Source organism: Ptychodera flava, chromosome 19 (assembly GCF_041260155.1).
Source record: "Ptychodera flava strain L36383 chromosome 19, AS_Pfla_20210202, whole genome shotgun sequence".
In the NCBI taxonomy this organism is placed as follows: domain Eukaryota; kingdom Metazoa; phylum Hemichordata; class Enteropneusta; family Ptychoderidae; genus Ptychodera; species Ptychodera flava.
Genome location: NC_091946.1, coordinates 21,972,619 through 22,000,007, shown reverse-complemented (window position 1 = coordinate 22,000,007; position 27,389 = coordinate 21,972,619). Strand labels below are relative to the sequence as shown.

General features: G+C 36.7%; 1 protein-coding gene across 1 annotated transcript; it reads left to right on the top strand.

Moving 5' to 3' along the window:
* Positions 1–88: 88 nt before the first annotated feature.
* Positions 89–27,389, top strand: LOC139118904 (ankyrin repeat domain-containing protein 42-like). The gene is given in 18 exon segments (XM_070682466.1): positions 89–224; positions 958–1,112; positions 1,628–1,735; positions 2,655–2,774; positions 3,784–3,919; positions 4,489–4,656; positions 4,881–4,913; positions 5,390–5,488; positions 5,491–5,514; positions 8,004–8,060; positions 8,612–8,707; positions 10,705–10,923; positions 13,643–13,786; positions 16,686–16,812; positions 17,776–17,911; positions 19,017–19,037; positions 20,536–20,556; positions 23,993–27,389. Coding segments are annotated over 18 exon segments (1,884 nt in total). The 5' UTR covers positions 89–130; the 3' UTR covers positions 24,119–27,389.

The following is a 27,389-nucleotide window of genomic DNA, read 5'->3' as shown; positions in this document are numbered from 1 at the left end:
CCTTTATTTCAAAAAAGACTTCACATGACGCTTGAAATCAGTAGAAAATAAAGGTTTTCTTCATTAAAATCTTTGGCTTGCATTTTTCAAAAGGAATACTATAATATTATGGCAGATTGTGACAACTAAGATGACGATCGGGTCACTGGTTCAACTTGAGGTCAGGGTTCAACCTAATTATTCAGATTCTCGCTTGACGCTCGCAAACCAGTTAAAAATGCCAGGTAGGTACTGAGACATACATCCCTTTCTTTCGAATTTCGGAACAGCTTATCGCGCAAATGTAGTCCTACACTTTAGGTAAACGACAGGGCCCAGTATCGATTGCTAAAATCCTCAGCTTTACCGATCAGACTCGCCAAAAGTTGACGAAATTGAATGTAAACACAAACCAAACAACGGTAACTATGGCCGCCTCATGCGATGAATGTCGGTTGTGTTTAGACTGTCATGATGTGGTCTGTCTTGTGCCATATCAGTATAAAGTGTAATGTAATATTGAATTTGATGTTGAAACAACGCGGAAACTTAATAAAAAGCGAAATTGATTGTAAAACGGAAAAATAAAATGTGTTTATTCAGTGAAATGATAGACATTGTACGTTTGTACATATATGTATTATTACCTCTAGGCGTTTCTTTTAAATTTTAAGGCATGTGGCGAGGTGTGATTCAATATTCAAACGTTTGCAACGATCGACTTTTCTCAATTCATTTTTGATTGGTCGCTGTACACATAGCGTGCTTTGTTTATCTTTTTGTTGTGATTCGGTATTTTCATGATTATGAAATTTCAGTCAGAATGACACATAATTCACTGAATACTGCATAAATTACAGCGACATTCAATTCCGGCAAAATCTTTAAGTATGTTTGTTGTAGCAATTTCACCCAATTGTGGTAGTCAAAAAGGTGTCAATATTTGATGATTGATGATGATTATCATTACTCTCACAGGTACTAAGTATTTGAGCAGTGTCCATGAAGCTGTGAGGAATGGTGATGTCCTGGAGCTGGAGTCCATGGTCAAGAGAGGAGCAAGTATAAATGAAGTCGATTCCAAGGATAAATTCACACCACTCCACTGGGCATGTCACACAGGAAGCATAGAGGTATAGCGTAATAGAAATTATTCAGTATAAACTTTTATGTGGCAGTAGTCATGAGTTCAATCCTTTTCGTGTGGAAAATTTGTGTTCATTGCCGAATGCATTTGTGGAAGATACTGTATCTTCTGTGTAAAGTACATGTACATCTGATATATTACAGCTTTGCCAATACCATTGAATTTCGTGATCCCATCTCCCCCCCCCCCCCCCCCCCCAAATTATTACTGATGGATATATCTGATTATCAAGCATTGTGGCCCAGATGTTTTCTGCATCTACAAATTCCCTGGCATTGCCAAAACTAAAGCAATAATGTACCTTTCCTGCTCATAATGGACTCAAAGCAAATTTTGCACTCTATTATGTACTCAGCCTCACCTCATACATCATGTTGTGCAAAGTTTGCTTTCATCCATGGGCTAGGACAGGGTACATTATTGCTTAAATATCTACACATGCTTAAGCTGAGAGATAAGCAAAGGCATGTATCTGAAGTCATACTTCTTCATCTCCTACAGTGTTTGCACTGGCTGTTGTGGCATGGTGCTGACACCACAGTGACCACACCGCAGGGCTGGACACCAGCACATATTGGTGCAATCAGGGGACAAGATGCAGCCATACAGGTAAGTTTGACTTGTTGTCTCAAACTATTTAGAGTAAATAACACAGGGAAAACAAATAAACAAAGCATTACAAATCATAATTAACACTAACCTGCTGCTGCACCACCGTGACACTGTACTCTCAATTTTAGCCTCTACAGAATATGATGTTGTAGTTTACCCTGTTCACCCATAGATGGGAGTGGGGGTCTTTCCCCCTCTTCTATCTATGGTTCACCCCGTTGCCTGAAAAAAGGTCCACAATCACCGTTGATGGCAGTGGGTTAAGGCCAAACATGGTGGTGAAAAGACTGAGTTATGATAAAAGATTCAACTCTCAACTCAATTTACAGTAATTTGCATTGAAGCATTGAAAAATATGGAAAATAGACATACTCTCTAAATTGAAGAGTTGCCAATACTGTCAGGTGCAAATATTGTCTAGGCAGTAATAATGGTCAGTAGCAAAGAAATCAACTGTGCGAAAGTTGGAACATTGTCTGAAAGGAAGTTTCAAGTAGTCAAACCAACACCACAGATCCGCACACTTCCCGCTCAGGACGCATCATATGCAAGCATTATTTGTACGGATCTGGTGATGTTGTTTTAGCTACATCTGACCTCCTGCCAGACAACGTTTCAACTTTTGCAGAGTTTTTTCTTTGTGATCGACTGATATTACTGCTAGATGATAGTTACACCTGACAGTGTTGCCAATTTATCAACTTAGACATCATCATGTCTAGTTGCCATATTGCCAACGGTTCAACACAAACCACTGTATTTGATATTCAGACTTAATTGTCATACCAATGGCATGACTACATAAATATACGTATTGTTCATAATTATTAAAATTTATAATTGTTATACTTGGAAAGCTGGGATGTGTTCTTTTGTTTCCAGTTTTACTCAAGTTCTGTATTATTTAATTCTACAGGCCTTGGCAATGAATGGGTGCAGTATGAACTCCAGGGATCTCAGAGGGAGCACTCCGGCCCACCTTGCAGCAGCTCATGGCAATTCTTACACATTAGCATCAATATTAAGATGTGGAACAGTGAGTATATGCATACACATAATTGTAATAATATTTCTGAGGAATGCAAAATTCAAGAAACATACAACAATTGGTTAAAATATTCAAGTAACTGGCATGTGACTGGGTTACTTATTATTACTTTTTTCAAATTTCAAATTTAAGTTTTCCCGCTTACTGATGATAGAAATATTGGACAATCAAAGCTATTGCAACCAGAAAGGAATTTGTGTCCAAGAATTAAGTCAGTGTTAGGCACATGTCCTTGCGTACAGTTCACTCGCTTTGACTTTGTTTTCACTTTATCCTTTGAGTGCTGTAATTTTTTCCCACCATAATTTTAGTGCAACATTTTACCAATAATTATGAATTTTCCTGTAATTTTTTTGATCATTTAGGACCAGATGTTCATCACATTTCATTGGCTACAGTTTTTTTTCAAAATTTTGTCAAAAATCAGAAAAAATTGGCTTGGTTATATTTTGTTAAGGTGACAGAAATTGACTTTGGCGCTCACAGTGTTTAAGTGAAATTATTTGTTGTACCAGTAGTTGGCCAAATTAATTTGTGGACTGTAGTAATTTGCAGTGATAAAGTGAATAAAATACAACTCAAGATGTTTTATATGATCAACTTTTGTCGTTGCTTGTCAACATTACACTATACTAATTGATAATGTGAGAGTCACATCTTGCATATGCTCAACTGACTGCCAACATTAGCATATCTATACTGTATTCACAAATTTATTGTGACGTGGTTTAACCTGTTCACCCCCAATTTCCTGTAAATAGGGCTACAATCACCATTGATAACAATAGGTTTGGGCCAAACCATGGGGTGAAAAGGTTAAGAGCTTCAATACAAAATAATAAAAAGTTTTACGTCTCAAATCAAGTTACGGGTAACTACTGTATAAATTGTATGGTATCTTCTTTCAATTGCCTTGTTGGCAAAAACATTCCATGGAAATTTGATATCGCAATTTTCATTGAACGTTATGAATGCCTGTTTGTGTTTTCTTTTGAAGGATGTTGATGCCCGTGATCAGAATGGTTGGACCCCAGTACATAATGCATCATTCCATGGTAGATTAGGGTGTCTGCAGCTCCTTGTCAAATGGGGAGCCAGGACGGATGATGTAGACAATACTGGAAACACACCAGGTAAATTTACAATTAATGAGTAATTTAGAAATTTAATACTTAAATGTATCAATTTAACAGTAGCTAATTTTTCTGAAATACTCTTTACAGAGACATTTTTATCAGGGTTTACGATGAATATAATTAGTTTACCATATTTTGCAATTCATTAGGATTTTGATGTTTGTGAACACGGGTTCAACTGATGTAAATGTATAGGTGAATGAGAAGTATTGTGGTAGAATTATAATTTTTACCTGTAAAATAGCAATGGTTCATCTCTGCTCGAGGATTTCAGGATTCCTGCATTTTGGCAAGCCGCCCCTTGCCTATCAAATATTGAGAGGGATTAGTCCTGCAAAGGACAACAAATAATCATGCAACTTCCAGAAATTTATGAAAGGTGTATATTTTAGAGCCCCACAATAATTCCAATCCCCCCCCACCCCATTGTTATTGTGGCAAGGGGGCATGATTCCCTTACTGTAACATTCCTGGATGTAACACTGAAATAGCATAGCACATACGCCAATGTTGTAAAGAGTCGCAATCTTTTTCCTGATCACTCCATTTTATCTTCTTGTCGTCAGCTCATTTGGCTGCAATGGAAGGACACATGCCGTGCTTGAAATTCCTGGTATCCTGCGGTCCGAGCATCACTTCCACCATCACAGCCAGGAATGACAACGGAGACACTCCCAAGACCCTTGCTGCGCAGTTCTACAAGCAGACCTGTGTGGACTACATCAGCGCCATCGGTAAGTGGAGGAATAACCCCCTCTGTATAGTCCTTCATCTCTGATACCTTATTCGTAGGCGCAACCTGTTCACACCTAATTCCCTGTAAACAGGTCCACATTCACCATTGATAACAATGGTTTTGGGTTAAACCATTGCAGTGAAAGGGTTAAACCCATGAGCATGAGGCAGTATCATAAAATTGTATGAAATTATAAACCCTACATTTTTTTCGTTTTTTCAGAGTGGGAAAGAGATCATCCTGAAGAAGAGGAAAGTAAGTGACCAATGTTTACAATTTATTTAATAGCTGAAGAATTCTAATGTTTCCACATTTCACACAACATAGCTCAATTGAACAGTGACACATGAAAACCCCACTATGAGCATGTGTAAGATTTTGACCATGGCATGGGTATGGTCTATCTGAACTTGACCCATCCAGAAAATAAGAGTATACCGGTAAATGTAACATCAGTAACCTTTAGCAGTTTATTCAAATGATTATAAAATTTACAATGGGGACTATGTGTTATGGAAGTGGTGGTGTTGAAGTCTGTATTTACGCAAAAGGCTATGAAATTTCATCAGTTTTAATAAAATTTCTGTTAAAATTCATGAAAACAGTAAAGTTCAAGTTTTTCCGTCCTTGATTTTTTTTGTGTGTGTTAGTACTGTTACTTGTCGACTGTGGAACTGTTCAACACTTTATAAGATTTTTTCTTTCCTGTCTTTTCATTTCTGTACATACAGATCTATCCTTCCCAGCTCACGTTGCTGCAGCCAAGGGTGACATGAGTCATCTCAGAATGCTGATAGAGCAAGGTGTCGTCAATATCAATGAACGAGACGACAAGGCTCCACACCGGCTCACAAAGGTGAGATTATTTGGAAAGAGAAGACCTTAGATTTTTCGCTCTCATCATTAGCTAACACATCGTCGTACACCACGCCCTCTTCGGCGAGTCTTATCACCCAACGCCGAAAAGGCCGTGGTATCACTGGCCACGTTTAGCGTTCACGCATTGCTGCAAGGCTCTATGATAGTCGAGGAAAAACCTACGAGCCAATCAGATTGCCCATTACACAGCTGATCTTGGTGCTTACCACCACACAGCGTTCACTGTTGACGAAGAGCGCGCAATGTGTAAATGTTTAATGTTTTTGGACTCAACCGCTCTATTCACACCAAAAAGACGCCATTGATAATTATTTTACAAGAAAAGATGGGTTTCTTTGCACAAGGACCAGCGGTGGCAAGTCTGTATGCTACCAGGCATGGCAGGCCGTCCGGCCCATCGTGTTTCACGGGCGTTATATCGAAGGGTATCGCATAACTGGAGCAGCTGGCCCCACGCCTCGCTATGCACAGTGTCCGACCCAGACGTAGAACAACACCGCTGTGTAAAACCCGTTGGTCAAAACTATTGATCATAAATTTACTTTACCACAAGTTATGTATAAACGTTTATGTATCGATCTCTTCATTAAGGTTCACACTGAAAGCTTTCTTATCGTGCTGTGGGTATACATGGAGCTAGAAACGTATGAATGGTATATTGGGCCCTTTCATTCGAGCTGGTGCTCCGCGATACAAATCACAAATGTACGCTAGGCTCCCGATCGTCTCAACACTGCTGAAATCACAGATCTCGGGAAATTGCGTAGTTGTTCAAGTCCGATTATGTTTCATTAATTCATCACAAAAGTTACGCTTACAACGGAATCAAACCAAGAGAGGTTTAGTTTGTTCCATGGGTTTGCAGTTCAGCGGGGTACGAACACGTATAAGCTTATGCGTACACTCGCTCAGTGTGACCTGGTGACAATTTTCAGACAGGGTATAGTGAATTTTGCCCAAAGCCGTTTCACAAATAACGAGCAGTACGAAATCTTATTACCATACCCTTCGAAACTTTATTGTGTTTATCCTAAAACTGTTAACAGGACGGAAGTGGTATTTGGGGGGTCAAAGTTGCCAAATTGTTGACTCCATAGTGAGTGCGTAGTAATCGGACGTCGTATTGGAATGTGATTATAGGGGCTAAATATTGATATTTTGAAACTTCAAACCCTCGATTTTCAATTTTGATGTGTTGAGAAAACTGTTTGTAAAATTTTGTGATAAATTAGTTACGTTCAACCCATGGACGACGCAACTATATTTCAACGTGTATGGTGCTTACATCGGATATGGGCTGTCTCTGTGTGTTGCTTTAGATCGTACGTTGTGTTAACTTCGCGAAGTTTTATAGCGCCCGAAATAGCTTCTACCGAAAAAACTAACAATTCAAAACGGGACAGCAGCGTCACCTGACTTAATATGCAGTATCATGACTTGTAAAACGCTATCAATACGGAGCAAAGTGAGTACAACGAACAGCATGTCTTTGAATGTCCGAACCGAGATCGTCCGAAAATAGTCACACTGAGTGTACGGGGACGACCTTGCAGTGTAGTGGGACCGGGTAGGGTTCGTTGATGGCCGTAGTCTGTGTACCTATCGAAGCCATAGTATTCACATGGTGTCGCCGTTGCTCTCGATCATGACAGAAAAACGGTCAAAATTTTGAAAGCTGTCGGATTTAATGCAACATATATCGGAAGAGGTGCAACAGAACCAGAGGATCTCAGGCCCTGAATGTCGATTGTGTACACACAGACAATGAGGAGCTTACGATCCGACATGACTTTGTAAAAACGTATTCGTGATTGGCTAATTCTGATGATATGTTCTCATGAACAATTAATTAACCCCCATTCATACTTCCGCAGTTTCCCGGCGTAATCTGCCAGAGCTTGACTTTTTGCGTAGGTCAGCGGAGCAAAAATTATTGCTCTGGCCTGCGAGAATGTAGCTAGCACTGAAAATTGATAGAGAGGAGAGGGAGTATTGTCAATCTATTGAGTACTACTCAAATATTACAAAACTGAAACAGAGTACATATTTTTCTGAAAATTTGTCGTCATTGCATGTATTGCCAGCAACAGGCAGTCTGCTCAAGTTTGCAGTAGCCCAAATGTTCATTCGGTATACATGATGATTAGTTAGAATGTATTTCATAATCCTTACGTCAGTGTGGTAAGGTCGTATCTGCAAATTTCGGTATTTGACAGGTACGTCAGAAAATCATAATGATTTAATAGTCGTAGCCATAATATGGATGTGATAAATGTGCTTATAAAAATTGAATAATTTTTTACACAGAGATTTTACTTTGATTGAATTATGACCCACGCAACAAGGCATTTAGGTGGTTTCAAGAGGAAGCGCCAAAATATAAGTGACAACCTTCTTGCACTGATGGGACATAATGTAGAATGTAGGAATGTATAAAAATTTAAACACGTGTATTTTCACTTTCAGCCGCTGGTAACGGTCGTGTTGATTGCCTGCAGTGGCTGATTGAGATGGGAGCCAATGGTAAGTTAATCATAAGCCATGATACATATTTCCTGTTTACTCAGAGTAAACACAAGTAATTGAAAAAATGACCGGATTATTGGATAGCAAATTGATGGATTCAATGGATTTTTTCAATGTTTATATGTCACTGTACGGCACCTATCATAGAAAAGCCATTATGCCATTTTCTCGGACTTCATTCAGCTTTGATTAAATCAGTTGTAAAATTTATTTCCTATCAACATTCCTTCTTGAAAATTGTATTTATATTACAAAAGTATAAGAACTTGTACATTAACATTTCTTGCAATCAGGGAACAAGATCTTGAACTCCCCTGTATTACATGTGCACTGTGATAACATGATAACGGAGATATACTTTATAAATGTGGTTCTAATATCATCTTTTGTGGTCTTCCTTGTTCTAAGTTGGCCAGTTTTATAAAGGCAAACATATGACATTTAACAGTGGTAATTTTCAGAAATTCATTTTTTGAAACTTGACCAATGCCATACTCCACAATCTAAGCTATTGCAGCCTTGTTGATATGTTTGACTGCCCTCTACAGTTCACATCATGAACGGTGCTGGGGAGACTCCGAAGGACGTTGCTAGGAGATTTGCACAGCTGGCATGTATCAAACTGCTTGGTGATGAGGATTCTGGTAAGTTCACCGAAAGGTTATACCCATAATCCTTGGCATACAGCCGAGAGAACAAAGAATAATTTGTATCCAGTCGTCTTTAATAGTTAGAAACGTGATGCAATTGGTTTGAGGAGCTGGAAGGTGGTTTTCAATCTTGATGTGCGCGTTTTGAGTAAAACAACAAGTTTTGGCAGTTTCTCTTGATTCAATCCATTTCCTATTTACTTGAATTTATTAGATTAAAACAGTAAAAATATGGACATGGATGTTGAAGAATGTTTCTCTTGTAACTACTTGTCAATCATCTCATTATCAAAAATGGCACTGAATATCACGTTACATCACTTGTGTTCTAATTGTTCGTGGTATATTGTGACATCGACAACCCATTTCTCATACATCCACTGTGTACATGTTGTGCTATAAGTCATTCATACCAATAATATATGTTTCCGGGTTCAGATGTTTGAACAGCACATCTTTATAGGGTTCGTGTTCCATTTTGTCGCTCAGAATGTTCCACATAATTTCAGGCGCATGGTTTCACATGCATGTCATGAAAACCATTGCTTTGCAGTCACAGTTATAAATATATTCTTGTTCCTGAGGGCTTTGACTATTATGAGCAAATAATCAGAAAAATGGAATCTCAAGATGGAAAATTAAAGGGGAAGAGACAGTGTAGATATTTTAACAGTGATGGATTTGTAACTCACAAAGAAGCGAAGGCATAGAATTGGCCTTTAACCCTTTGAGCGCCAAAGTCAATTTTGTCACCTTTATAAAATATATCCCTGTCAATTCTTTGAGATTTTTGCTAAAATTTTGATTAAAAAGTGTAGCCAATGAAATTTGTTGTACATTTGGTCAAAAATTATCAAAAAAATTTCAGAAAAATTTATAAAAGTTAGTAATTTTGGTGGGAAAAATTGCAGTGCTCAAGGGGTTAAATGGTGAAAAGATGACCTATCTAACTTTATACGCTGTTCTGTTTTCTAAATTTAATGTAAATGTTATACATATAGAGGGCCCTGATTGGATGTATTTCTGTCATAGCATGTTGTGATGTGATTTGCATGATCTAACTTATTGTGACTAACTTAAACCTGTCTTCTATTGTACAATGCGCTTGATGTATGTGTCCACGCTTCACATTGTCTACAAACTCTCACAGCTCTCCCAACTGTCGTAACATTCACAAGATTAGCACAGTTCTACTCTCAGATTTGTCACATTCCCAAAATCCTACCATCACATCAACAAACATTAACTAGTTTCACATCATCGTTGCAAGTACCTGCGTGATTGATAAAATTGAAAGCTACATATGTATTGCCAGATCAATGAATGTCAAGACTCGTCACTTACTGTGATGATTGTAATATAGAACACTCATATCTAGTAGCTTAATTCCAACCTTCCTCAAACTGATGATTTTAACAAACTTTTAATAATTCAAGTAACCAACCAAACATTTCCTCAGCTTTTATTTCTTAACGTTATTCTTTTCTTACATGTTTTTCTTGTCTCAAAATTCACAAGAATATCAAAATCATTTGTTTACATTTGAATTCTAGTCCTGACCACAGTTCACTTGTCAATCATAACAATGTAGTCTACCCATGAATATCATTTTCAAAAAAAAGTTCTGGCACAAAAAAGTGTCTTATTTGAAGGTTTTTGAGATATTTTTCACAGCCGGATGTAATCTTCATATGGTACTACTTTTTCAATATTGCCATTTTGATAAAATCCTCACAAATTTTCCAATGAAAAGATTCTGGTATGAAGGGTAAGGAATCCTACGTTCAAGATTTTTTATGGTCTAATCAATTTTGCCAAATGGTGCTTGGCGTAATAATACCGACAAACATTTTGCTAGGATGATGTACTGTGGCTTACAGCTCTCCAAAATAAAGTCTAAATTCTAGCATTGACGATGACGATGGCAGGAAGACAATGTTATGTGGACACGTACTGAAAGCCTTTGTGTGACATTGATGTATTGTTTTCAGATGATCTTCTCTCCACTAACCCAACTTCTTCTCTTGGAGCCTATGTCTCTGAGACGGCTAACGCGACTGAGTCTCAATCAGCCTCCGGAGGTCATGCCCCTGAGACAGTCAAGCCCTCTTCCGGGCCTGAGTCCCGTAATCCCGGTGAGCGTAAATTGAGCAGCCAGGAAATGCTGGAAGAACTCAAGCATGAACTTCCCGTCCAGTCTGTTAATCCATGTGAGTTCTAAACGATGTGATCTACATCAGCACCTGTCCATGGTAGTTCTGCTGTACCGTAAAAATTAGGAATGTGGTCGGCTGGCTGGGCTGGGATCTTTCGATGCTTGGTGCCGGCGTGCTTGCATATGACAATGGCTTGATCTTTGAATTTTGCATGCTGTACTATGCATCATTTAGTTGATCATAAAGATGATTAAATCAAGGCAGGCTGTGATAACTCAATTTGAGTCAAAGATATTTCTATCCTATCCAAAAGTGGCCGAGAAACTTGACTTTCAACCGAATTTTAGATATTATTCAAATATGGAAATAGCAGACCCTCACTGTCAATCCAAAGTTTTCCAGACATATTTTCCAGGATATTTTCATCATGTGAAGATATCCTGGAAAACATGATATGCTCTTGATCATGACATATTTTAAAGGATATTTTCATCATTATGTTATGATCAAGATTTGCGTGATCTTTGAAAATTATGAAAACGATTTATTCAGAGAGACGTTTAGTGCTGAATTCTTAGAGCCAACATGTGAGTCGAAGCCATTTCTGGTCCTTGTACTTTTAGACTTCATCAAATTTGCAGCTCAATGAATTCTGATGCAAGGGAATAAAATGCCAAAAAGATTGTTTACTGCCAGCCTTGAGGCTCTTGTGCTTCAATGATTCATCTTTGATAGCGTACAGCCTCTAAAGAGAAATTTTGAATTATTTAAAGGTTAAATAATAAGCATGGCAATTTTGCATGTAAATTATCTCTTAGATATTGGTGTCTACTTGGTGGTTCTTGGCTGTTTCTACTGGTAATTCCGCAGTTTGGTTTCTCTTAGACAGCTTGTATGGGAAAATGAAATTTTGTACATCAGCATATGGTATGGCATTTTGCATCATTAATGGGCATGCACGGATACGCATGAGGTCAATGTTGCATGGCAAAATAAAAATTGGTGCATAAACTACACACATTAGAATATACCTCGGAATTTTCTGCTGTATCACTTATAAGCAGAATATCGCTCTGCTTGACTGATGATATATAATTTTAAGAGTCTAAAGCCAGGCAGGCTTAGCAGCAGCTTCTTTTTTTCACAACTCAGGGTGGTGCGTGTGAGGTGTCAGTGTATTATGTACAGTACTGTATTCTGTGGCTGTGTCTGCAACCATTTTCAACCCTTTCATGATTTACTTTTGTAGGGCATGAATCAAAATTTTCATGAAATCCACAAGTGCTTGCCAATCAAATGATCAAATGATATCGTGTAACCGTTGTTTTTTTTGTCCATATCTGTGATGTTTAAGTGAGGACAATGTGATACCGGCATACTGGTCCATGAAGACCAGTGCTACATGTACACACAGCTGTGTCTAAACTGTTCACCCCCAATTTCCAGTTAAACAGGTCAACATTCACAATTGATAAAAATATACTTGGGCCAAACCATATATTGCATGAAAGGGTTGAAAAATTGGATCATGCATCAGTGCTCTTTGACAAATACTAGAACACTTTGTATTAAATATCACAACAGAACAATATAATTTGTTTTCAAGGAAAGTTTTGGAAGTTGTTAATGAGATTATGTGATTTTGAGATTTGTGTGATCTTTAACTCTAATTACTCATGTGAATTTTATGAGTGCATGTTTGATAGTGGCTGGTGCAAAAAATAAAGTGGAAATCATGAACTTTGATCGGTGCTCATGAGCACAATGGCAGTAACAGTTTTATGTATAAATTCATCAATTTTTGTAATCTAACACATTATGCTTAACATCAAGAAGATCAATTCGGAATATTTTAACTTAATTGGTGTCTGCTATGATAAATGGCAATTGAATATATGTTTCAGGGAAAACCTACCATGGCATAAGTCATTGCATGCAAACAGTTAATCATTTTGTTTTGATCCATTCTACCCTGAATTCATTTCTATTTACTCTGTATCGACTTTGCTCATCCTATAAACATTGCTATTGACATGATGTAAACCTTGCTTGTTTCCAACACATTAACATCAACCACTTCAGATCATTTCAAGTAGAATCGTGTATGTGTATGTGTTTGTCAGTGTCAAACTCTAACACAGTTTGTCTGTTTACCTAGGTCAGATATCAATTATATTGAAAGAAAAAGAAAGATTTATGTAGAGTGCCTTGAAACTAAGTTTAAGTGTTCCCAACATCATTGTTTATGTCCACTACTCATTGTTAATTTCATTCCAGAAAGATTCAATATCAAATTCAAATTTGTCAAGATCCTTGTGGGATCTTAACAATTAATGATTATCACTTTTTTGTGTTTGGGGCATTATGTTATCGAGACAGCAATCGTGTTATGGTAACAGGATCAAAACAAAGTATAGGAATGACACTATGTGAACTACATCACCAGAGTGCTGATAATTTTCGAGCTCTGTGTAACTTTAAACAAATAAGAAGTATTTATGACTGTAACTCACATGTAAAGTACAGAGGTGGTAACCATGGCAACAGCCACTCTTGGCACACTGCCTGATTTGTCATCAGAGAAACTTGATTATATTGGGTTAATGATCACCATGCAATAACTTTTGCAACAGCGCCCCCAGTGACAGTCGAGCGGCAGACTTTCTATGTCAATAATCACATTTTTGCCACTGGTGGCGCTATTGCTCAATCTGTGAATCCTCCTTCACATCAATATTTGACCTTTCTGAAGACTTGTTCTATTTTGCATCAGATTCTGAGTACGAAGGTCAAGGTCCTGCTGGTTCTGAAGATGAGGAGGACAGAGAAGAGAGGCGAGCACGTCGCTATATTGACTACGGCAATAACGATACAGAGGTCCTGAAGTTGAGTCCTAAACAGAAACAAGAAGCACGTGGTAAGTTGTTTTTTGAGTTGTCTATGTCTGTTTGTTTGCAGTTGTATCAATGGCATTTCTTTTTGCAATATGATCTCAGAGTTACAGCATGAGTAATGCCTACACATGATATTTTTTTGTACACTGGTGAACTCTACTGTGTTCCTGTGGGAGAGAAAAATTATTGACATACAACTTCTGTAACTAAGAAAGTATTACATACACCAGCCATTTAAATTTGAGATGAATGTATCGTCAAACAGCTGTTGATGTATTTCACAAATTGAGAACAGCTCTGTCACTAATTTTCTAACCCTGTTCTAGTATATGATTATCTTTTGTGCTTGTTTCCTGAGTTTGTTCAAACAATCGTCTTGTGCTAATACCCTGTCATATCTCTCAATTTCTGGTTTCAACTTCAAGTTACGGTTTTCTTTGTAACAATAAGAGGACTGAACCCCTACATTTGGGCACTACTGATCATACAATATTTCTTATCACACGTTTGTGCACAAAGTGCACAAAGTTGGCTGTTGGCAACAGAAACTTGTACAAATCTTTTCGTTCGTGCATGTACATCTGTGTACTTGCTGTGGCTTGTGTTAGAGGTGCTTTCAGACATTGTTATTTGCAACTTTGTTGATCACAACCAGTTTGTACCATTATTGCTATTCTTGAACGGTGTCTGAAAAGCCCTGCCAAATGCTTCAGACAAACATTATATGTTAACGAACTGGTCAGAGAAATGTGATGCTCTGTAAACTAAGCCCTATTTGCATATGTATCATTTGATGTAGAACCGTTCGTTGCACATAGTTGCTGTGTTTCATTGAGTGAATTTCAAAGGGCCAGTAGCTAACTTGTGATGATTTTTTTCCGGCGCCATTTAAAAAAAAAACGAAAACTACAGCCTCTTGTTCTACTCCTCAAGGCATATTGAAATGCCATCAGTTTGGCTTGTCAACACAGCATTCATACATGTAGAATGCACTGTTATTGTTTACATTTGAATTCTAGTCCAGACCAGAATTCACATGTCAACAATAACAATGCAGTCTTCGCATGTACAGGCTGAGTTGACAAGCTGAATACTGTGTATTTCAATGGTTTGGGGCACGCGGAGTAGAACACAACTATGTTACAGCTATTGGCCCTCTAATGTCATGACACTTCTCAGCTTCTGTAACTGTGATGTCTTTCTTGTTAGTCTCTGAGGAGTTGAGTTCAGCTTGTTCAGAAGACAGCTGGTCTGTAGGATCTACTAACAACACTAAAGTGTCTTCAAGTCAGACAGACATAGCAAAGAGTGAGAGAGTTTTGTGCAGTGTTTGCATTTAATTCACCTATTCATACCATGCACCAGTCAAGGAAACAACGCTGGCTCTCCGTCCACTCGTCCTAGATACACTCTATATGTGTATCTTGCAGCCTGTTGGTGCAATTCTATCGTTCAGTCTGGTCAGAGAGTTGAAAAAATCTGAGGAAAAGAAAAGGTCTTTGTGAATTTCAAGTGTTTCATATGTAAACATAGACTGAAAGATCCATTGTTTTAGGGTGCTCTTCATGCCCCTTCGAAGGGGAGCGTAGAGAGCGCCCTCAAACAACGGATTGCAGTCTAACTTTAAACAAAATCCATATAAAAAGACAAATTTGCAGTTCTGCCGACAAACAACAAGAAAGAGAGGAAGTGTTTGCTGTGCTTGACTGGTGCACATTTTGATGCTGTGCAATTACCTCATGAAGCAAGAATACTGATTGGCTGATCCCTTTGCAAAGTGTGATACAATTATCCCCTCCAAGACCCCATAACCAGAACCCCCCTTTTTGCAATGAGTGGTTCCCTCCAATGTTACTCACCTTCAAAGAGTGATTTTTTCCCCTTCTGAAGCCATGAATGCCTTTGTCTTGGAAACTGCCGATCTGATCTGCTATCTCTCCCAACTGTAGACTCCTTTCTGACCATACACTTAAGTACCTTGTATAATTCTGTCTATCACAGGCAGTCAATATCAACATATTGTCTTCCAAAAATAGACAAGGATTATATCGTGATATCCAGTGTGTAATGTAAAGTTTATTTGCTAGTTCACCTTTTTTGTCGGTTATTTGATTTTCCGTAATACGCTACTCTTATACAACACCCAGGGTGCCTATCACTAAAAGGAGAAATACAAACTCTAATTTCTCATACAATGAGTATGGTATATGCGTAACATGAAATTCAAGTTATGTTGACACTCAGTCGCTTGGGGAAAAGAGTGTAGTACCATACCCAGTACCACACATGTACTGTTCAAAAATAGAGAAACAACTTTCAGATAAAAGAACCTAGTAGATTATTTCAATAATATTATCAATTGAGTATAGACACCTTAATACTCTGTATATATACATCCCACTTATAAAAAGAGTTTTTTACCATTATTATTCCGACGGTTTTTTCCTTTGAAAATCATTTCTCAAAGTGTTAGTAGAGTACAATCATTCAATCAAACAAATATTGCTACATTGACATTTGTCCACTTTTGCAAATAAAATGAAATTCCTCAATCAAATGTAAATAGCTCACCATTCAAAATTATAATGTATTTACTGAGAGTTTGAATCATTCATAAAATGATGAAAGATAGACGCTCTGAAATTTCTATATCTACTCACAGACCATTGATTTTCATGTTTTAGTATGATTAAGACAGCAATTTGTATCTGCCTGTCATTATATTATTATGATTAATACTGACCTAATTATAATTGACTTTTCCAAAGTATATAGTGTATAGAACTATGACTCTTGGCTGTTTATTTCCAATATTAAATTGGTTTGTACAAAGTGGCTCGGTATCGGCGCAAAAATGAATTTCAATACATGGTGCACAGAGGGGCAAGACGTTGACCCACTTTTTCCACTGAATTGTCGCAGGTCGTGCATTGAAGCGCATTGAGGAGTTGGCCAGATTGGCTGAGATTGCAAAACAGAACTACCGGCAGCTGGGAGGTAGACTGGATGAAGATAAGTTGGATGCCAAGAAAGAGAGGGAGAGTGACAGGTAGGTGGAGAAAACCTCATCTAGGATGTATCCAAGGAGAATGGTTGTCATGGTAACTGTTTCCATGGTCTGTCATTTTTATGATTTTATCAGATGAAACGTCGGGTTTAAGTTTGACTGCACCACTTGAATTCTATGATTTTCGCGGATGTAAGTTTTTACGACATTTTCCGTAAGAAGACAAAGTTGTAGATATTACTTGTATTGATTTTAAGGACTACTTTTGTGGTTTAGGGTACTTGTTTTCAGATGTTTTCTTACACTGTTAAAATACTTGGAAGGAGTCTGGCAAAAAATTTATTGTTGCTGAAATCAGATGGGGAATTTGATTCAATTTGGTCAATCTGGTAATCAACAGTGGCTCCATCTGTCTCTTTCAAAATTTGTTAAATGTCATGATAGAAAGACATGCTGAATTCCATCGATTCAATGTTGAATGTGTGTCAAATAATAGAAAGCAAGCCATGGCACTCTTGTATGAAAACCGAGGTGATCGGCCTGTCTCATAAAAGTTTTTGTAGTTAAGGTTCATTAGCATTATACAGACCAACAAATACCTTAATCAGGGTCTTCACCAGCCAGCTGTCTTGTCACCTTAGATATTTCATACATACCTGGCACTGTGGTGTTATTGTTTTGCACCCAACATAGACCGGTCTGAATCTATCGGCAGTGTTTCTTATATGATACCACTTTTTTACTGATCTCTTGTATAACCTTCTTATCCATGATCCCCGGATGTAGATCCATCCAATCTCCCCCCCCCCCCCCCCCCCCCCCCCCCCAAAAAAAAAAAAAAAAAAAAAAAGTGAGGATATGTTATAGTACTGAACTCTGATGGTGGAAGAATTGTATACATCATCAAATAGAAAACACAACATGGCAAGACCATGTCTTACGGTTTTTCAAAAAAGTATGATATATTATAAATGACTTAGAATATTTGTATTTCTGTAAATACAGGGTTATACAAGAACTTGATTCTCAGCTGGAATATGAAAGGTTGAAGCGTGAGAAGTTAGAGTCACAACTCGACGAATGCCGAACTGAGATCTCACATCTCAACATGCAATTAGAGAGAGCCCAGGAACAGAAAGAGGTAAGGCAAACTGACTATGAGAAACACAAATAGAGTTCAAAGGTCATCTAGATCCTTTGAGTAAAAAGAAAGAAGACTCTTTTGCTTTCCATACTTATGCATGAAGCAAACAGCATGCTATATGCACTTCTTTCAAATTTTCAGAATATCATAGTTTTCAAATTTACGGCATAAAACTGTACCGGTACATGCTAGTTGACATATTTATCTCCATTTCTACAATATCAGCAACATGCAAAATTTTCTAATGGTGTTCACAAAGCAATTGGTAGTTTGTCTTGATATCCACTAGTAAGAAAGTTTTAACTCTTTCATTTTCTTCTAAAATTTGATATTACCCGGCCCTATGGTTTTCAAAAGGAAATTGACAGATTTCTTGAGTAGAGTATACCAAAGTATAGTGCTTTCAAACCTGAGGTGCACATAACCGGTGTTACTTCATACAGATTTTAAATGCTCTTTCAAATTTCCTGTCTATCCTACAGATAAGGCTTTTTTATTTCTAAATGAGTTCCTCCTTCGTATTAAAAGGCCAGTAGCTGTACCTGTGGATAATTTTTCTCTATTTTTGTTTTCAATATCAACTACAGTTTCTTGTTCAACTCCCAAAAGCATGTTGAGATACACAGTATTCACCTTGTCAACTCCGCTTGTACAAGTGTAAACTGCATTGTTATTGTTAACAAGTGAATTCTAGTTCAGATTAGAATTCAACTGTAGACAATACCAGTGCCTTTTACACAGAGAGACATTGTGTTGAGATTTAGCCTTAAAATTGTGGGTGTTTCAACATGATAATTGCAAAATAGAACAAAAACATGCAGTTCATATTAAAAGCGAAAATGGTTAAAAAAATCATCAAGGAATTTAACAAAACCTGACCAAACAAATAATAATAAAATTGTTTTACTGGTATTGCATGTGTTGTATTTTTTCTGTGACTGTCACATGAAAATAACAAAACAAAATTTGATCACTTAGTATAAGAATCCAGTATTGTTTTCATATGAGGAAACAATATTTAAGTCAGAAAAAAAATTGGGATAAGAGGTGAAAAACTAACTGACCTGACAATTGCATGATGCCTTTTTGTTTTCTTTACCAGACATTTGTGACTTTTGTGGAGGTATGCTGCAATTAGACACTTGAAATTATAAAAAAAATAATCTTTCTCGTCATTTGGGAATTCTTGTAGTGAATATTGGGAATAAAGAAAATAATTTTAGGTTTATAATATTTGGTTTAGTGAATGGAGAGGTAGATTTAGTGCGGAGTTGTAAATAATGTAATGCATGCATGACTTTATATTATTATTACAAAAGCATTTTTCTGATACTTTGCTATCGATACCTTATATAAATTGGTTCTTGTACTGTGGAAATAAAGGTGTTGTTTTTTTTCTGTAAAATTGTAATGCATGATTTTCAAGATTATACCATCCCTCTAGTCTTGACTTACATGTAGTTGGGTTTTCTTTCTCTTCAGAATAATAATGATACAATCAGCAAATGAAATTCCATCACCAAGTTACTGTTGTAGATCAGAATTTCCCCTTTCACATGGGGATATCTGTGTTCCTAAAGATGAGTCTTTGTGTTAAAGGGGAATTTCTGAGTATTTGCATAGCAGTTGCTCATTTTAATTCAGTAATTGTGTTCTATACAGTCAAGTACTTTTGATCTCAGAAAGTCACCACTTATTCTCGAAACAATTTCATCATCACTATCCGCTTTTTGATTTGAACTCAGTTATTATTTCTCTGTTCAATAAGCATGGAAAATTCATTTGTAGCACTCACAAAAATTGTTGAATATTTGAAAAAGCTCTGGCACTGAGACTATTGGAGTTTCCAGTGAGATTACCTTTGAGTACTGTACTGAATTTTTCTCACCAAAATTTTAGTGCAACATTTTACCATTTTTTGTGGATTTTTCTGTAACTCTTTCGATAATTTTGGACCAAATGGATAGCACTTTTCATAGCCTAAAGTTTTAGATCAAAATTTTTGGAAAAAATCTGAAAAAAAGTTTGGCGCTGAAAACAGTTGTCTTTGTTATATTTCATAAAGGCCACAAAAATTGACTCGGGCATTCAAAAGTTTAATTGTAAGATGTGAGATTATCAAGTTCTTCTGTAGTCATTTTGAATAGAATTGTGATTTAATTCAACATTGAAAGTAAGAGACAGTATGTCCCGAGACATATTTATCTCTTTTCTGTACTAAAATTCAGCATTTTACTAAAATTGGGAAGGGTTTCCCTCAATACAGTATTCCACCAGGATAACAATATAAATTTTTGCTGACCTGTATTCAGACAAATGACCTTGATTCATTGCTAGAATCAGTATACCAAACAAATTTTTATTTCTGTCTAATCATCTTATAATTTCCTCTCACAAGTAGAAAGGCTGCCACCCTTGAAGTCAGGATGCCTGTGCAGCTAATTGTAGTATAAATTGCGTGTGGTTTGTGCAAAACTTTTGCATTTAAATGATAATTGGTTTCAGCAATATGGTTGGGTTTTTTAGATTAATTAATGGCAATATTTTCATTTCTTTTATTTGTTTGTTTATGTATATTTGTTTGTTTGTCATTCCTTTGCTTTCCCTGCATAATTTCCCAGCCTGACTCCTCTCCAGTTGTGGTAAGTGCAAACTGCAAAGAGTGGATTTGATTGGATCTGATGTGTCATGTGACCTCCTGATATTCATATGGTGTTGTCATGGCAGTGTGGGTGTAACATTTTACTTTGGTGACACACAGCCATGACAGACACTGTGACAGACACAAGATGGCTTAATAATGTGGCATTCCAATCTGTGAAATTCAAATGCAGGCCCCAGAATTATTAAAAAACCATCAATGAACTGCTTTGCTTGTATTGAATGCAAAATTGCCTTTACTGTAACTTTTGATGAAATTATTCAGAAAGCATGCTTTTTAAGCAATGTTTTACAGGTTTGATACTTTGAATTTGTGATTTCGGCTATCCAATAACAAATTGTCTTTGGTTTTGGTTATTACATTCAAGTTTGAAATGGTAGTGCAATACACATCTTTAAATTTGCAGTGAACTGTCTTAATTGGGCTTGAGACAAATATCTGTATCATTTTGGTATTTTCTCCTGATAACACTGGTTATCATATCTCACATTAATATCATGTGATAACCTCAATAGCAAGAAAAGATTCAATAGGAAGCAAAATATCCCCCCCCCCAAATAAAAAAAAAACAAAAAACCAAAAAACTACCCACAAGATTTGCTACCAGGCGTAGTTCTGACATAAGTCTGCGTGTAATGCCTGAATTTGTGTTTCAAGTATCAGAGAACCAGGACACATCATACAAAACTTGACTTTTTTCCCATGAAATTTTTCCTAGTCAGTGCTGTTGTAATTTTAGCAAGCATACTTTATTAATTTCATGGAAGTCACACTGACACATCAGATGCAGTTCATTTCCGGTATCTTCCCTGGCTAACATATTCCGGATCCATCCGTTGCTTTACTGCATATTGATTTATGTTGTATGTGTACACTCCTAACCAACAACACACACCTCTGTTAGTTGCAAGATATGTAATCACTGTAAAGTACTCCACAAAGCCAGTCAAGGCTTAGCTTACGAGTTACCAAGGCCTAACCATTCTACTGTCTTTCTCTCTGAAGGTCAAGTTCCTGCTTTGTCTTCATCCCTTACCCTTTCATCCCTATACTTCTGTATATACATGTAGGTTCAACCTATCCATTGCAAACCAATGGGGTTGTACCTTAAGGTAGAACGTGCCTCGGGGACAGACATTTGGACTCTCAAATTTCTACAGTTCTTTTCTGATCTACCACTTGTGGGAGCTCATTTTAAAGCTCTTGAACAAAGAAAAACTTTCACTGTCTTAGTTTTTTAAAAATCCAAAATTTTATTTTTACCCCATAGAGTTAACACAGGGATTGCCGCCATTGTGAATTTCAAATATTGCAAAATGTTGAATATTTGTTTCGCTACTTCCAAACTTTGCACGGTGGTCCCTGAATTTGTTGATTTGGGAAGAGAATGGTTGAAAGTTTCATTTAGGAAAGTTTGAGCAAAAGTTTAAGTCTTTCACTTTCGAGGCGCATACTACCTTAAAATTTGATCATGAAAGGGTGAAGGCAGATAGACAAACTCAGGGACAGACTTCAGAAAATTGCAAATCCACCGCACATCCTTGACCCTCTGCAAAGTTCAAGTGTGTGTGGTGATTTAAGATTTGTGCAGGTGTCCGAAGCGTCACTTCTTATTCATAAACTGTATGTAGCTCTCTAAATACAAACACTTGCACAGAGATCCCTGTCTATATGTTTGAATTGGAAATAGTTCAGGAAGCATCCTGTAGGTTAAATAAAGACTTTCCTGTTCTTGCTAAATACCATTTAAATCTCATAGATTGGTGTTTTAGAATTCCCCGAGTGTTCTTGAAGAATCATTACAACCTATAAACAGTTGATATTCTGTTCAATACAAATTGATTCCTTTACTATGTAATGCATGCCATAAAGTTAATGTCACGTTAAAACAGACTGAAACTGGCGTTGGGGCTCAAAATGTCATATTAAGACGTTACGCATACTTTTTAACCATAATAATCAACTTTGTTATAGTATTAATGGTTGTAATAGTGTATTATAGTTATTGGTTGTATTATAATTCTCTCCATTAAAATGTCAGTGGTCATCTTTCTGTCATATCTCTACAAATATACCTCTTACCATTATATAAAATAAATGTATTATGAACTTCCAACTAGCAACCAACATTGTTTTATATTTTTGAGTTTCATTTCATGGTCGTGGCAATCATTTAAAGTTCCATATGTACACACATGATGAGGGTTTTTTCAGTAAGTGTCAGGCTGGTCTGGTACATCTGCCCATTGACGTTCCTCTTGTACCGGTGTGAGCAACAGTGGGAATGAAAATGGGTGGGGACTGGAAACTGATCGTGTCAAAATGAGAAGCTGTCAATGGGCCTATGCTCCAGAATCAAAATTTTGCACAGTACTGCTCTGTATTGACACAGTACACCCAAGAGGTCAAGTGATGGTGCTACAAACATTATCTGTGTGTACAATCACATATGGAAATAAATGTATTTCTGAATGTGTTTGTGCGTGTGGATTAGCTTGTACTGCCCTTCTATCAAATTTCAGGTTTCACCCGTGAGACCAAAACAGTTTGTCACTAATCCCCAGGAGCATCAAGCTAGACTAGCTGCATCAGCCTTTTTTTCTGCTCTAAAAAAGAGTTTTCGAGAAATGATATTTCTTTTTTGGTCATAGAAATTGTCAATTTCAGAGCAAACCTCAAGTTATCACATGATAAAATTAGGGATGATTTTGTTGGTGTCACCACAGCTGGACATGTACCTGTACCATCACATAGATATTAGAGCTCTCATGTCCACAGACACATTTGCAGAAACCAGTCATGACTGGTTTTGCTGATCTGAGAAGTGTCCTTCGGTGTAGAAAGTTTGTAGCCATAGAGGGCATACTTCAAAGGAGTGCATGGCCCTCTGAGGCAAAAAGAACATTCATATTGTTTATATACAGCAGATATCACAAGAAGCAATGTAACAATAGTTTTGCACATCTGTAGTGTGGGCAAGGTTACACTTTTATATATATGTCACCACAAAAAAGATTACATCATACAGCAGTGTTCTCCCCAGAATTTTCTGGTAGAGTAGCGAGTAATTTGCATAAAAATAAATGTAATTGTTATGGTAATGAGTTTCTATTGTTTACCAAAAAATTAAAGAGTGGCCACCACTCTATAGTTGCTCTGCGAGAACACTGTACAGTGCCATGTCTCATCACTGAAAGTAGCAGGATGTGTGACCTTTTAGGTCAGTGACAGTTGAAGGTTTTCATTGTAATTAATCTAGTTGGGACTAAAGTAATTTGGTTGGGGTACATGCAGTGTTCAAATGTAACCATAGTAACTCACTTGTTATGTAACACTTCACTTTTTTAACCCTGTTAGTATTCTACTGAAATTTGTCCACTGATTTAAGTTCCATTTGTTCATTTCCATGGCGACAGAGTGAGGAAGACACCAAGCCCAAGAAAAAGACAAAGAAGAAGTCGACCAGACCAAGCAGTGGTGGTGTCTTTGTCCGCAGAAATGTTTCCAAGACAGCGTCAAAAAGTTTTGATCAGATTTTTTAATTTTGAAGAGTATGTCAGTTCTGTGTGAGGCTGACTCACAGCATACAAGTACCAGGAGATATGTCAATGGAATGTTTACGTAAAAAAGACCAATTTTAGAGTACATTGCTAACTAAGATCATTAATATTTCACTCCAGTGCGCCTTAAGAATGTTTGCCTCAATCGTCACTGTATCAATCAGGTTTTTCTAGGGAGCCTCTCAAGCTTCATGAGGCAACTGGACCCCCTAGCATTTATGTTGTAAGTAATCAATCAGGTTTTTCTAGGGAGCCTCTCAAGCTTCATGAAGCAGCCAGACCCCCTAGCATGTGGCTTGGGCGGTGGCTTGGGTCTCAAATCATTTCTCTAGTATTTCCCAGTTGGTATATCTCATGCAATCGTATTAGAGAACAGCGGCACAAGTGGGTTCTAAATTTCATGTCTGTATATCATCTCAGTGAGTTCTGTGATGACGATAGCAAACAACACTCACAGTTCTCCCCAGGATTTTATGGTAGAGTGATGCCTAATTTGCATAACAATAAACAATTGTTATGGTAATGAGTTTTTATTGTTTATAAAACACTAAAGAGTGGCGGCCACTACTCTATGATTGCTCTGGGGAGAACACTGAGTTGCTGACTTACATAATGACAAAGAAGAGACCCAATAGAAATAACAGAAAGGAAAAACCACAAGAAAATAATTTTCAAGACTTTATTTGACTTCATGTATATCTTTGTGTTTATAAATAGGATATCCTTCTCTGAATTAAGCAATCTTTTAAATTGAACAAAAAAATGTCAGTTTTAGAGAAATCAATCTTCAGTACTCTTCTTTTGTAAAAAATTCTCTCATGATTTGTTTGTTGAGAAGAAAATGTAATACTGAAGCTTACTAATTTGATGATAATATTTTGTCAACTATTTTTACAAAAACGCTGTTTTTCAGAAAGGTTTCATGTATTGGCATAAATTTACATGTGTATACATTGTCATTTTCATTTGTCAACGGTTGTGAAATATATGACAATATTCCATGGGTAGATATAAAACTTCATTTTTACGATATATTCACGCTCAATATTAGTGGCATATCTGTTCAGCTTCTTGCTAAAATATAACATATATTCGGTTATGTGCTAACACATTTAGGCATTTGTTAAAAGCCTTCTAACATTGTACGGCTACTTCCATGTTGATATCTGTTTGCTTTTAGTATGGACAATATCAAACTAAATCAGATTTATGTGATCAGATATGACACAGGCCACAGGCCCATGTCTGCTTCACACAATCGGTGCATTTCCAAGTGAAAATAACAAACAAATCAATGTTGTATGTGTTTTCAATTGATATGAAACATGATAAATGAGCTCTAGTGAATGTCTGAAATTAAAAATATTTTTACTCATTCCTTTAAACATGTCTACTCTAAAATCAAACCCTCCAAAGATATTTGACAATGTACATAAAAAGATAATCATATTTAATAAGAAAAATGGTGTACATTACAGTGTTGGAAAGAAAAAACACAAGTTGTTGTTTGTAATCGATGAACATTTTTAAAGCATCTAATTTGCCGTTTATATTTACGAGTAAATCTACAACATGGAAGGTTAAATTGCCATGAACATGGAGATTCCATTTAGGCAGTAGCATCCCAGTGAATGGCCACAAAAAATCTGGCGACGAGTATTGTAAATTCATGAATTAGTCGGCTTGTAAATTTAATTTTTGCTTGATGTGTTTTCGCTACTCTGCATCGGAATGACAGCTTTCGTTCTTGGTAACAATAATGCAATGAAAATATCAAACAAATATAGTTCAAAAAACATGGAAATGAACGTAGAAATGAACCATGTTTCTGAGAGGCAGAGTGGGACTCACATGTCATTACTTGTTGAAGCAAGTTTTCTTAGGTTGTGACCAAGTTTTATTCTCAGTGAGTGACTAAATTTTTCGAGATGCTTGTTATTTTAAAAGAGTATCCATGATGGCTTGCATATGAATTTACTGATATAGAGGGAAAAGGATCATGTCCCTCAAAGATAAATTTTATTTAGTGAGTTATGATCAAAATTATGAATCAAGTGATGTGCAGCTTCAATATATTTTCAACAGCGTCATAAAGGGCCCTGCATTGTATCTGCCTGTAGATTTTGATATTGATGACAAAATGTCTTCACTTTAAAACGAGCTTTGGAACATGTAAAATAGTGAAAAATAATCAGTTTTAATTTAAACATCATTGTAGGTAACTGTACTCTGATCAATTGAAAGAATTCATAAGATCATTCATTTAGAAATGTGCCATGTTTTAGAATAATTGGTATGGGTTTAAGACTATCTCTATTTTGATAAATTTAGCAGTGAATTTTTCCTTTGCAAGTTTTTAAACTCCTTTCTCAATCAGAGCCCCACAGAGTCAAATTGCTATTCTCGAACCCAATCGGAACAAGTGTAACTTTTCTTTACATTGGGACTTTTAAATACAATTTAAAGTTTGATTGCCCTTCATTTAGTTATTGGAGATATTGCCCTTCATTTAGTTATTGGAGTTATGGCCGTTCATTTAGTTATTGGAGTTATTGCCCTTCATTTAGTTATTGGAGTTATTGCCCTTCATTTAGTTATTGGAGTTATTGCCCTTCATTTAGTTATTGGAGTTATTGCCCTTCATGTAGTTATTCGAGTTATTGACCTTCATTTAGTTATTGGAGATATTGCCCTTCATTTAGTTATTGGAGTTATTGCCCTTCATTTAGTTATTGCCCTTCACTTAGTTATTGGAGTTATTGCCCTTCATTTAGTTATTGGAGTTATTGGCCGTCATTTAGTTATTGGAGTTATTGCCCTTCATTTAGTTATTGCAGTCATTGCCCTTCATTTAGTTATTGGAGTTATTGCCCTTCATTTAGTTATTGGAGTTATTGCCCTTCATTTAGTTATTGGAGTTATTGCCCTTCATATAGTTATTGGAGTTATTTGTGAAACGGGAAGGAAATCTTACAGCACAATGGAAAAAATATTATGGTAACATACTTGTACTCATGTTTCATTCATATTACAAAATAAATGTCAAAATTTCCCTCTGTTTTGTTTCCACACAGCACAGTAAGTAATGTGCCCCCTTGATTTTGAATCACAGGTAGTAATAGATTCTGTAAATATTATGACAAGTAATTGCAACGCCTTAAAAGATTTTGTAAATTTTAAAACTGTTTTAAAGTCTGTATCATTTTCAGCAAGTAGGTTGCAATAAATCTGTAAATTTACAACAATTGAATAA